Below are 13,624 nucleotides of genomic sequence, written 5' to 3' on the forward strand. Positions count from 1 at the left end.
GGATCCCAAGGTACAGAACACGAAAGAATGTGACAAGCTGACGGGAAATTGGAAGATGGAGAGCGTGGACAGAAAGCTAATGCTCTTAAGTAATTCTCATGAAAATTATTTAATTTGTATTTTCACTGACAATTTTATATATAAAAGAATAATCATGAATGCAAAATTTCTTTTTAACTAATTTCCTATCCTAAACGTGTCACTAAATGAATGTGTAAATGTGAAGCTTTAATCAACACTGACATTAGAAGCAGAATAATTATTTTTGGTGCAATATTTCTTTTATTATGTTTAGACTCTCCGAATATCACGTGGACAATTAATCCTCTTTGAAGTTCGTTAGATAAAATCAATAGGTCCGAAGTTGATTATCCTAAATTATTTGGTCGCTGATAGGTGAAATGTTATTTTTGTGGCTTGAATAAGAACTCCTGTGCATTGTAACTTCACCCGTTTCATAATAACCCTTGCAAGCATTTTATATATTTATGTCCGAAATATAATGTAGCTCCACACCGTAAATGAGGTCGCCATGAATATTAACCACTATCGTCCACATAATGATGTGACACGAGAATAATGTATATTTTCTTGGTCGATTATTGAAGATCTACCCACATCTGTTTTTTTTCCCAGAATTTTTACAACTTTTTTGCATTTTAATACTGACACTTACACAACTACATGCAGTCACCAGAAGAAGACAGCATGCAATATTTTATAGAAGAATAAAAAAGTATAGGATGTAATATCCTGACGAGAACGACATTAGACTCGAAGAGCAAATTTGCTTTGGGGTTGGAAACTGGCAGAACCATCCTTAAAGGAACCATCCCAGAATTTGCCTTAATCGATTTAGGGAAATCACGGAAAACCTAGGTATGGATGGCTAGGATTTAAACCACTGTTTAACCGAATGTGAGTCCATTGTCTTAGCATTACACTACCTCACTCAGTAAAACATTTCATAGATGAAGGTCTTGTAAACTAAATCCTTTATCCCGACATGTGCGACACTTTAAACGATATTATTTGATTAGTAATTCCTATATGTAGGGGCTGCGTAGGCCTACTAGTTGATTTAGATGGAGTTGGACGTGATTTTCTTATCAAGATACTACATGAGATATCGACTAATCCAACAGTTCACCAATTTTCCGACATCATTACCATTGAACGGTATTAGATATTGGCTAAAAAACGGAATTAAGTTTACATTTACTGAACTTTAATTTCATATTTTAGTTTTCAATCTAGGGCAATCTTATTTTTAAAATGGCAAGCATTAATAAAAGTTAAAATAAATATAATTCACATGTTTTAGGAGTTTTATTGAAAAAAAAATGTGTCAGTGAAATGATTGATACTGATCTTTTTCAACAATATTTTATACTCGATTTGGTCACGACCCATGAATGCTGATGTGATGCTCAAATTTCGTTCACCTACGCCCTTTTTTCTCACTGCCACTCCAGTATGAACATAATTTTCACATCTGTAAGTAAGGCTGAATGTCATTTTTATTTTTATCAAGATCTATTTCGACGTATATTGAAATCGCATGATTCTACACGTTATACAGGAGTTCAAATTTCGGCATCTGAGGACGTTCCTCCGTTCTCTCAAACTGTCCTTAGAATCCAAGAATTAATATTTTGATTTCTAAGATCCAGCAAATGGTTGCCAAGAGAATTTATTTCTCATCGCAGATGCTGACTTATTCCGTCTTTGGTGAGCGATTTTTGTTGCATCACTTGTTAGTGACACTCGTTGAAAATTTTAGGTAATAGTTGATGACTTAAGTAACACAGTTAATCGTCTTCTTCTCCTTCTTCTCTTGGTTTTGATGCTTATTAGTCCTGTGCGAATTTAATTATGTATTCGAGTGCGTACTCAGTAAACTGTAGCGCCTCTTGCTATTGATGTGTGCTTTTGTGTTCCGGAAATCGTCAGTTACTTTTCATGCGATGCGCACTGAACGCAGTGTGTCCAGAGCACACAGATTATTCGCAGCAAGATAGATAATGGATTAAATAATTCCTGATCAGTTTAACATGACGCACCAATTGGTCGTGACATAGAAAATGTGTTTTATGTAACAGGAGCTATTAATAACAGTTGAAGGTAGCCTGCGCCCAAGAGGAAATACACACACACACACACACACACACACACACACACACACACACACACACTAAATCATCTCTAATGCCGCATAGAACAGCAATCTAGTGTTTCTGTTATTACATTATAATATTCTGCTACTTATCGTCATGCACAGAAATAAATAAATGTATATCATACACAGAAAGAAAAGTGTGTCTTGCTTGACCAAGTGAAGTGTGTTCGTCGCGAAGAAGGCAGCAGTGCACTGTATTAACGTTGATGTGAAAGAGGTTTCAGGACCAATAGCGTCTATATATTTCCACAAACTATGGAAAGTAGTTGTCTGATAAAAGATACATACACAGTAAGAGTAAACGGAACTTTTTCAATATTGTAACTTCCTGCTTGGTCCTGGTTGGTGCACCGAGCTGTGACTGACTGGGACAATACAGCATATTCGCGTTATACTTAGTTCTACGAAAATTTATTTCGGAAATATAGTTTTGTCTCAGTAGGAACTCACTTTAATTGATCGAGCTAGATACATAAGGAAAAAATTAAGTATAAAAAACTAATTCCTCGTCTCTAAAGTGCCACAAAAAAACTGTATCAAACTGTTAAAGTATGCTAGTCGAAGCAACATACTTGAAATACTTTACCTAGCTGGTATGTGAACTCTGTGAACAAAAAAACTAAAATAACTATGTATATCTGTGCATTTAGGTAATGTGAAGCGTGTAAAAAATTTAATGTTAACATGTACTTAAAAAACTCATGTTGAGTATAACACTCATAAATACTTGGTATGATACAAAGGTTTCTAATTTGGCAGAAAAAGTTGCATTTAGAAAACGGTGACTTTTTTTAGTCGTCTGAAGGTGCGTAAGCGAGCGAAAGTCTCCCGTACGATGTTCTTCCAGAGGGCACTTGTTTATGTTCTGTTGGCTAATAATGAAAGCTAGTAATTTGTAGTGGAGCATACCCAGAATTATGATCGTAAGACTGAAACGCACACCAGAGTGTAACCAATTGAATTGGGCTAGCATGAGAATTTTGAACAAATATTTAACACATTCACATATCTGCTCTCCCTGAAGTCCTGCATACGACACCACACGAAAGCGAATGAGACACTGCTAGGACAGGAATTTTGTCTGAACACCTGACTGCTGCGATTTGTCCGCGCGCTCTCGGAAGGAGCGGCAGTCTCGCCTACTGGAACGCCTCGGCGCCGTCGTCGGCGCTCCGCTGCGCCTGCAGCCCCTCCGCCTCGGCGCGCCGGCTCAGCTCCCGCTGCTGCCGCCACGTGGGGTAGCCGGCCGCCGTCGCCTGCTGGTAGTCAGCCGCCAGGTCCTCCACCACCGCCCGCGCGTCGTCCAGCTCGTCCAGGTTCTCTTTGAAGATCTTCTCCTTGCGGAACTGGTCCAGGAAAGCCTTCCGCTTCCGTAGCTTGTTGTACTGGTCAATTGTCCTTTCGAACAGCTGCAAAACCGGAGAACATCATGACTAAACTATAAATACGTGTATAATAATAATAATTACATACAATAATAAATACGTAATAAAATGATAGTCAAATGGGACATACCGGGTGATCAAAAAGTCAGTATAAATTTGAAAACTTCATAAACCACGGAATAAAGTAGATAGAGAGGTAAAAATTGACACACATGCTTGGAATGACATGTGGTTTCATTAGAAATCAGCGCTCGTGCAGTCGCACGTCGCACCGGCATTCCATACACTACCGTTTGGTTGGTACTGAGGCGTACCCTCCGATGCTATCCGTACAAAATCCATCGGCATCATGAACTGTTCAAAAATGGCTCTGAGCCCTATGGGACTTAACATCTGAGGTCATCAGTCCCCTAGAACTTAGGACTACTTAAACCTAACTAACCTAAGGACATCACACACATCCATGCCCGAGGCAGTATTCGAACCTGCAACCGTAGCTGTCTCGCGGTTCCAGACTGAAGCGCCTAGAACCGCTAGGCCACACCGGCCGGCCATGAAATGTTACCTGGCGATTTAGTGAAGAGGAGGGCATTTGCGGTGTGGGCGTTTCAAACGATGGCGGAAGATTACGATTGGTTGAGTAACGTGTTGTGGACCGTCGAACTTCATTTCACGCTCCGAGGGTCTGTCAACGGCCACAACTGCAGAATTTGGGCTACCGAAAATCCTAGAACTGTCGTGGAAACTCCATTGCACGACCAGAAAGTCACGGTATAGGTTGGATTTATCATTTATACCGTTATCGAGCCTTTTTCTTCGAGGAAATGCGTGATTCTGGTTTTGTGACGGGTGAGAGGTACGCCGATATATTAAAGAATCGCATCATCCCCAGCCTAGCTGATAAACACCTGCTCGAACGTACGATGTTTATGCAGGATGGCGCTCCACCCTATATTGCTAGACACGTGAAAGATCTCTTGGGCGCGCCGTTTGGTGATGATCATGCGCTCATCCGCCACTTGCGTCATGCTTGGCCTCCCAGGTCCCCAGACCTCAGTACGTGCGATTATTGGCTTTGGGGTTACCTGAAGTCGCAAGTGTATCGTGATCGACCGACATCTCTAGGGATGCTGAAAGACAACATCCGACTCCAGTGCCTCACCATAACTCCGTACATGCTTTACAGTGCTGTTCACAACATTATTCCTCGACTACAGCTATTGTTGAGAAATGATGGTGGACATATTGAGCATTTCCTGTAAAGAACATCATCTTTGCTTTGTCTTACTTTGTTATGCTAATTGTTGCTATTCTGATCAGATGAAGCGCCATCTGCCGGACATTTTTTCAACTTTTGTATTCTTTTGGTTCTACTAAAACCCCATGTCATTCCGATCAGGTGTGTCAATTTGTACCTCTCTATCTACATTTTTTCCGTGGTTTATTCAGTTTTCAAATCTATTCTTTTTGATCACCCGGTATATAAGATTTAATTGAAGAATTTCTTAATCGGAAAAGTTTGAGCCTCTGTTCCTCTCAGTCTGGGAAGAAACCAATTTATTTCAGGTAAATACACACATCAAGAAAAGATTTGCACCACCTCGGTTCCAAGAGTTCCGGAACCTGTACAGAACATTGGACCAGAGATCAACATAAACATCATTTCCGCCCTTCTTAGTGCTCATGAAAACGACACATTCCATGTTGTACCACCATATAGCGTACGTTCAGAGGTCGTGGTCCAGTTTGTTGTACACAAAGATACCTCTAATAAGCAGTAGCGCGTCCTCTTGCATTGATGCATGCCTGTATTATTCGTCGTGGCATACTATCCAAAAGATAATTAAGGCACTGTTGATGCACACTGTTCCACTCCGCAACGGCCATTCGGCGTAGGTCTCTCAGAGTGGTTGGTGGGACATGTCGTCCATGAACATCTCTTTTCAATCTATCCCAGGCATGTTCGATTGGGGTTCATGTCTGTAGAACATGCTGGCCACTCTAGTCGAGCGTTGTCGTTATCCTGAAGGAAGACATTCACAAAATGTGCACGATGGGGGCACGAATTGTCGTCCATGAAGACGAATGTCTCGCCCGGTTGCACTATCGTACAGCCGTTACGGCGCATGCCGTGAACACCAGCGGCGTACGTCGGCCCCACATAACACCACTCCAAAACAGCAGGGAACCTCCACTTTGCTCCACTCACTGAACAGTGTGTCTAAAGCGTTCAGCCTGGCGGGATTGCCTCCAAACACGTCTCCGACGACTGTCTGGTTGAAGGCATATGGCGGCGTACGTCGGCCCCACATAATACCACCCCAAAACAGCAGGGAACCTACACCTTGCTCCACTCACTGAACAGTGTGTCTAAAGCGTTCAGCCTGGCGGGATTGCCTCCAAACACGTCTCCGACGACTGTCTGGTTGAAGGCATATGCGACACTCATTGGGCCCATTTGTAAGGCGCTGCATGGTGTCCAGGTTGCAAAGATGGACCTCGCCATGCACGTCGGGAGTGAAGGTGCGCATCATGCAGTCTATTGCACAAAGTTTGACTCGTAACACTATGTCCTGTGGCTGCACGAAAAGCATTAGTCAGCATGGTGCAGTTGCTATCAAGGTTCCTCCGAGCCATTATCCGTATGTTGCGGTCATCCACTGCATCCCTTGGGCGGCCTGAGCGAGGCATGTGATCGAGAGTTCCTGTCTCTCTGTATCTCCTCCGTGTCCGAACAACATCACTTTGGTTCACTCCGAGACGCCTGGAAACTTCCCTTGTTGAGAGCCCTTCCTGGTACAAAGTAACAATGCTGACGCGATCGAACCGCGATATTGATCGTCTAGACATGGTTGCACTATAGACAACACAAGGCGTGTACCTCCTTTCTGGTGGAATGATTGTAACTGATCTTCTGCCCTCCATCTAATAGGCACTGCTCGTGCATGGTTGTTTACATCTTTGGGCGGGTTTAGTGACATCTCTGAACAGTCAAAGGAACTGTGTGTTTGGTACAATATCCACAGTCAATGTCAATCTTCAGGAGTTCTGGGAACTGGGGTGAGGCAAAACTTTTTTTGATGTGTGTAATTTACAAACTTCACACAGCAAAAGTACCGTTTCTCTGTAGTGTGGTGGTTCCACTGCAGGCGCGCGAGTCTTTTTATGCGACGCCATTTGCTACTTAGGCGTCAATGACGATAAGGATATCGGGATTAGTACGATTTGAGCTAACCGATCTTTGCTTGGCCTGAGAAAAAACCAAGTCTGCAGGTTTCACGGAAAAAATTCTTTATTTTGGTAGCAGTTTCTGCTGAACAGATTTAACAAGCGGTTACTCTCTCAACTGAGTACGAATGCTAACGTTTAACTCGCAGGGGAAACCTGCTGATCATGCATGTAGGTCGGTCATAGTGATAGACGCAGCGGCTAGGCACTTGAAACGCATGCAGGCTTAACACGTTTTATGGCAACAGTCATCCGTCGTAACACATTTAAAATGTAACTTCCACAGTTCGGAGTGCCGTCAATGCGAAGAAGAGGTGACCGAGACATGTAACCAATGGCACCCCATACCATCACGCCGGGTGTTACGCCAGTACGGTGATGACGAATACACGCTTCCAATGTGAATTCACAGCAATGTCGCCAAACACGGATGCGACCATCATGATACTGTAAACAGAAACTACATTCATCCGAAAAAATGACGATTTGCCATTCGAGCACCCAGGTTCGTCGTTGAGTACACCATCGCAGGCGCTCCTGTCTGTGATGCACCGTCAAGGGTAACCGCAGCCATGGTCTCCAAGCTGATAGTCCATGCTGCTGCAAACGTCGTCCAACTGTTCGTGCATATGGTTGTTGTCTTGCAAACGACTCCTTCTGTTGACTCTGGGATCGAGACGTGGCTACACGAACCGTTACAGCCATGCGAATAAGATGCCTGTCATCTCGACTGCTAGTTATACGAGGCCGTTGGGATCCATCCCGGCGTTCCCTATTGCCCTCCTGAACCCACCGATCCCATATTCTGCTAACAGTCATTGGATCTCGACCAACGCGAGCAGCAATGTCGCGATTCGATAAACCGCAACCGCGATAGGCTACCTTTATCAAAGTCGGAAACGTGATGGTACGCATTTCTCCTCCTTACACGAGGCATCATGACAACGTTTCACCAGGCAACGGCGGTCAAATGCTGTTTGCGTATGAGAAATGGGTTTGAAACTTTCCTCAGGTCAACACGTTGTAGGTGTTGCCATACTTGTGTAAATGCTCTGAAAAGCATACCACATCATCTTCTTCCTGTCGGTTAAATTTCGCGTCTGTAGCAACTCATGTTCGTGGTAGATATTTTAACGGCCAGTAGTGTAATATATTCATTACTGAATAGGTATACATGAGTGTTAACTGAGTGGTTCCAAATCATTTCGACAAAACAATCGTTGAAATGATCTATGGAACAAGTAACTAAGTAACTAACGAAGCAGTAAAAAAAAAAAAAAAACTGTGAACTTTGGCCTATGGGATTACCTGCGTTAAACGTTTCAAGGAACCCTAGCGGGGAAACGGTGGACCTGTTGTATTTGAGTGACATAGCTGAAGCGTTTATGTCTTCCATCAAATCTACAAATCTGTATAGGCAGATTTTTTACACCCTATATTGTCCACAACGTGGGAAGACTGCTATATCAGATTACGGTTGAGAACATGAAACCTGTTTTGCAACTTCATCAAGTCGATTTGTAATTTAGAATGGATCAACAACAATCCCGGTGAAACAGATCAGTAGCTTAGTTTCAGAACGCAGTGATGAGAACGTGTCTCGATAGCATCCAGATGAGGCGCGCCCTTTACGAGAAGCCGTGCACATCAAGTTACAGGGCAGAAAGAGAGAGAGTGAGGCTGAGAGAGCGAGGTACGTACGCTGGCGATGCTGGTGTGGTTGGCGAGCATGAGCCCGCTGACGCGCGACGCCGGCGGCAGGTAGGGGGAGCGCCTGGCCAGCACCACCTGGATGCTGGCGGGGCCCCACGGGATGAAGCGCGCCAGCCGCCGCTCGCGGATGCGCGACAGCGATCGCTCCACCTCGCTGGGGTTGTCCGCCCCCTGCCAGAGCAAAGTGGCGTGTCGCAGCGTGGCTGAACGGTGATACCAGCACCACTCGTCTTATTTAACAGAAGGTGGGGCCCCAGAGGTGTTAACAACATTCAAACTGAGTGGCATAAGCTCATCATACAAAATATCAGTTACAACCTTAAGAGAGCACACTAATTGGTTTCGACAGCTGTAGATGGTGCAGAAGTGGCTCCAGAAAGTCATGCGACCCTCCGCCACTGGTACAACAAATGGTAGTGAAACTGAACCAGGTGGTTATGATTAAAGTGCAGCTACTCAGAGGTCCGGTGTGGACTGTAATTATCATATGGTATCAAAGCTTAGTAGATATTCTGATGCTTAATGAAAAATTATTCAAACTGGAAAAAATTAGTTCAAATTTTGGCCACCAGGTGCAAATCTGGCGCTGTACTGTATCTCGTAGGGTCATTTGAATAAATTGTGTAAGCGCCGGTTAAAAATATCAACATTATGTCTTTCTCATTTGTGTGATATTTCCTCCCTATGTACCATTAATAATCCAGTACATATGGAAACATTTCTATACGTCTTCTTTGCATTCTCAGCACCAGATTTGCACCGGGTGGCCTCGATGGCAACTTATTTTTTTCAGCATAAATCGGTTCCGTTTTATCGCATCAGAATACATACCAAGTTTTGGTGCCATACGATAGTTAGAGTTTGCACTGAGCTTTTGTGAGTAGTCGTACTTCAGTCATGACCACCCAGTATGTACGCGTATATGCCACTCGATTATACTGAATCACGGCCTTAAGATATTAGTGAAAAGAACCTATAGTGTTTCGTCTTACTCATGACTGCACTGTTAATGATGTGGGCAGATCTATTGGTGTACCAACGAGCACTGTCCGAGGCGTCCTTAAGGAGTGTTGTACTACCCGCAGCCACGTAGCGCGGTGTGAGATCAGTCATCGTAAAAAGACTGACTGGCAGAGGCCGGGGACGAGTGTCAGGCCTTGTCAGTGACAGTCGGCTTCAAACCAGAAGGCACTGTTGCCAGAGAAAGAAGGTACACCACGACCATTTCCGTAGTAGAAAATTTACTAACATGACTTATATGGGAACTACACTCCTGGAAATGGAAAAAAGAACACATTGACACCGGTGTGTCAGACCCACCATACTTGCTCCGGACACTGCGAGAGGGCTGTACAAGCAATGATCACACGCACGGCACAGCGGACACACCAGGAACCGCGGTGTTAGCCGTCGAATGGAGCTAGCTGTGCAGCATTTGTGCACCGCCGCCGTCAGTGTCAGCCAGTTTGCGTGGCATACGGAGCTCCATCGCAAGCTTTAACACTGGTAGCATGCCGCGACAGCGTGGACGTGAACCGTATGTGCAGTTGACGGACTTGGGGCGACGGCGTATAGTGGGCAAGCGGGAGGCCGGGTGGACGTACCGCCGAATTGCTCAACACGTGGGGCGTGAGGTCTCCACAGTACATAGATGTTGTCGCCAGTGGTCGGCGGAAGGTGCACGTGCCCGTCGACCTGGGACCGGACCGCAGCGACGCACGGATGCACGCCAAGACCGTAGGATCCTACACAGTGCCGTAGGGGACCGCACCGCCACTTCCCAGCAAATTAGGGACACTGTTGCTCCTGGGGTATCGGCGAGGACCATTCGCAACCGTCTCCATGAAGTTGGGCTACGGTCCCGCACACCGTTAGGCCGTCTTCCGCTCACGCCCCAACATCGTGCAGCCCGCCTCCAGTGGTGTCGCAACAGTCGTGAATGGAGGGACGAATGGAGACGTGTCGTCTTCAGCGATGAGAGTCGCTTCTGCCTTGGTGCCAATGATGGTCGTATGCGTGTTTGGCGCCGTGCAGGTGAGCGCCACAATCAGGACTGCATTCGACCGAGGCACACAGGGCCAACACCCGGCATCATGGTGTGGGGAGCGATCTCCTACACTGGCCATACACCTCTGGTGATCGTCGAGGGGACACTGAATAGTGCACCGTACATCCAAACCGTCATCGAACCCATCGTTCTACCATTCCTAGACCGGCAAGGGAACTTGCTGTTCCAACAGGACAATGCACGTCCGCATGTATCCCGTGCCACCCAATGTGCTCTAGAAGGTGTAAGTCAACTACCCTGGCCAGCAACATCTCCGGATCTGTCCCCCATTGAGCATGTTTGGGACTGGATGAAGCGTCGTCTGACGCGGTCTGCACGTCCAGCACGAACGCTGGTCCAACTGAGGCGCCAGGTGGAAATGGCATGGCAAGCCGTTCCACAGGACTACATCCAGCATCTCTACGATCGTCTCCATGGGAGAATAGCAGCCTGCATTGCTGCGAAAGGTGGATATACACTGTACTAGTGCCGACATTGTGCATGCTCTGTTGCCTGTGTCTATGTGCCTGTGGTTCTGTCAGTGTGATCATGTGATGTATCTGACCCCAGGAATGTGTCAATAAAGTTTCCCCTTCCTGGGACAATGAATTCACGGTGTTCTTATTTCAATTTCCAGGAGTGTATTTCAGACAGAATGAATACTTTATTAAAAAAAAATCAGGTGACCTTTGCGTTTACTACTAAAAGTCTACTACAAACTGATATGAGGCGCATGATTGGCAAGTACAATAACGGATGTTTAAGTCCAGGTGTATATAAATCACCGTACCAAGAATCTGGATATTTGTGGTAATGACTATGGGACCAAACAGCTGAGGTCAGCAGTCCCTAGATTTACGCACAACTTAATCTAACTTATACTAACTTACGCTAAGGACAACACAAACACCCACGGCCGAGGGAGGAATCGAACCTCCTACTGAGGGAGCCACGCTAATGGTGACAAGACGCTTGAGACCGCACGGCCACCCCGCGCGGCCTATCGTACCAACACTGTGACAAGCAATATATGGGACAGACAGGAAGAAACTTTGCTTTGCGGTTTAAGGTAAATACATTATTGTCGGAAAGGCTAACCAAAGGCTGCGTTTTATTGGCAGGACACTTAGAAAATGTAACAGACCTACTAAGGAGACTGCCTACACTACGCTTGTCCGTCCTCTTTTAGAATACTGCTGCGCGGTGTGGGATCCTTACCAGGTAAAACTGATGGGGTACATCGAAAAAGTTCAAAGGAAGGCAGCACGTTTTGTATTATCGGGGAGAGAGTATCACAGAAATGATACAGGATTTGAGCCGGAAATCATTAAAAGAAAGGCCTTTTTCGTTGCGACGGAATCTTCTCACGGATATTCCAATCACCAACTTTCTCCTCCGAATGCGAAAATATTTTGTTGACACCGACCTACATAAGAAGGAACGATCACCACGATAAAATAAGGGAAATCAGAGCTCGTACGGAAAGACACGAGATTGGAATAATAGAGAATTGTGAAGGTGGTTCAATGAACCCTTTGCCAGGCACTTAAATGTGATTTGCAGAATATCCATGTAGATGTATATGTAGATGTAGATCAGGTGTGTCTCACAGAAATTCACTATTCGCTCAACATTTGACGCAGAACAAGCAATCAGATGATTTCATCGAAGATAGAGAATTCTTCATGACACAGCTAAGGGATTACTAGAAAACCCTCCTTTAGTAGATGGGAAGTTATGCATATTTTAGAAGTAAACCACTATCGTTGTTGAATGAACTATTTGATTTTGAGCAAATATACTTCTTAGAACTTTCTGAAAATTTACCATTAGACTGCTGCAGCACTCCCTCTAAACTTTTGTAACAAGGAAATTAATAGCTCCATTCATTATCACTTATCATTTTAGCTACAAATACTACTCAAGAATATTATTGCTGTACGTATTACCGCCCCATAGTTAGACCCATGTATGGCCACTTAAATTTTCTCTTGCATGTATTCAGTGGCACCAGGGTATAAAACGTGCATATAAGAATTCGTAGCGATGGTGATTCGTTTGTCGCGATCATCGACGATCAGATAGCGCTGAGGACGCTTGTCTGTGCGCCGTTTATGTTGACTCTGCTGGCAGTAGCTGTGCCAAGTTTAGAGATGAACAGTATTAACAACATTCACTGTAGTGTACAGCGATGCCCCTCCGACTCGTACTGAACAGGTTCTGCAATTTAAACGCGGTCGCATTGTGAGCCTGCGGGAACCTTCGTGAATGTATCGAAGGATTGCTGCACATGTCTCAGATTATCGGTGGTGTGTCGCTGCTTTCAACAGTGGTCTGTGGAATATTCCCACACTTGTAGGTCAGATTCTGGACGTCCGCACGTTAGAGACGCATGACAGGATCGATTCATTATGCGACCACGGATGGCCTACAGAATACCATCCAGAGATAAAATCCGGCCACTTGATACACCTGCAGTATCATCAGTGACCACTATGGACTGTCTGCTTGCAAGAGGATTAGGATCGCGTGTGCCTCTGGGTAGGTTACCACTGACACCACAGCACCGCCAAGCATGGCTACTCTGGTGCCGCGAAAGAGTCGACTGGATAGTGGAATGGTGCTCTGTTGTCTTCCGTGATGAGAGTGGGTTCTGTCCGTAAGCGAGTGATGGACGTACACGTGTATGATGTACATCTGGTGAGTCGCCTATTCCAGACTGCATTCGTCCGCATACACATCCCATCATAGGCTTCATGGTGCGGGAGCCCTCAGTACAGGACGCGATCACATTTGGTGTTTCTGCAGGGTAAAGTAATAACCAGTGTCCACTACATTTCCCAGGTTGCTATCACCGCGCTACAGCCATTTCTGCCAAAGGAAGTCGCAGCAGGAAGTTTCATCAGGACAATACACGTTCACATACGGCTGCTGCAACGCATCGTTCTAATCGTGGTGAACAACAATTGCCCTGTCCAGCAACATCACCAAATCTCTCACCAATTGGAACATGCTGAAGAGCTTACTCGTTGTTTAGTGTCTGCAAGAACAATAAAACAATTGCCAAATTGC

General features: G+C 45.1%; 1 protein-coding gene across 1 annotated transcript in view; it reads right to left on the minus strand.

Moving 5' to 3' along the window:
* Positions 1–2,878: 2,878 nt before the first annotated feature.
* Positions 2,879–13,624, minus strand: part of LOC126336292 (tubulin gamma-1 chain-like) — a 68,320-nt gene continuing 57,574 nt past the window's right edge. Inside the window, exons 9-10 of the mRNA XM_049999825.1 lie at positions 8,494–8,676; positions 2,879–3,588 (exon numbers count right to left, since the gene is read on the minus strand). Coding sequence (XP_049855782.1) covers positions 3,319–3,588; positions 8,494–8,676 — 453 coding nt within the window. The 3' untranslated portion in view covers positions 2,879–3,318. The remainder of the gene's footprint in view (positions 3,589–8,493; positions 8,677–13,624) is intronic.

The sequence above is a fragment of the Schistocerca gregaria genome, chromosome 2, assembly GCF_023897955.1.
Source record: "Schistocerca gregaria isolate iqSchGreg1 chromosome 2, iqSchGreg1.2, whole genome shotgun sequence".
NCBI lineage: Eukaryota > Metazoa > Arthropoda > Insecta > Orthoptera > Acrididae > Schistocerca > Schistocerca gregaria.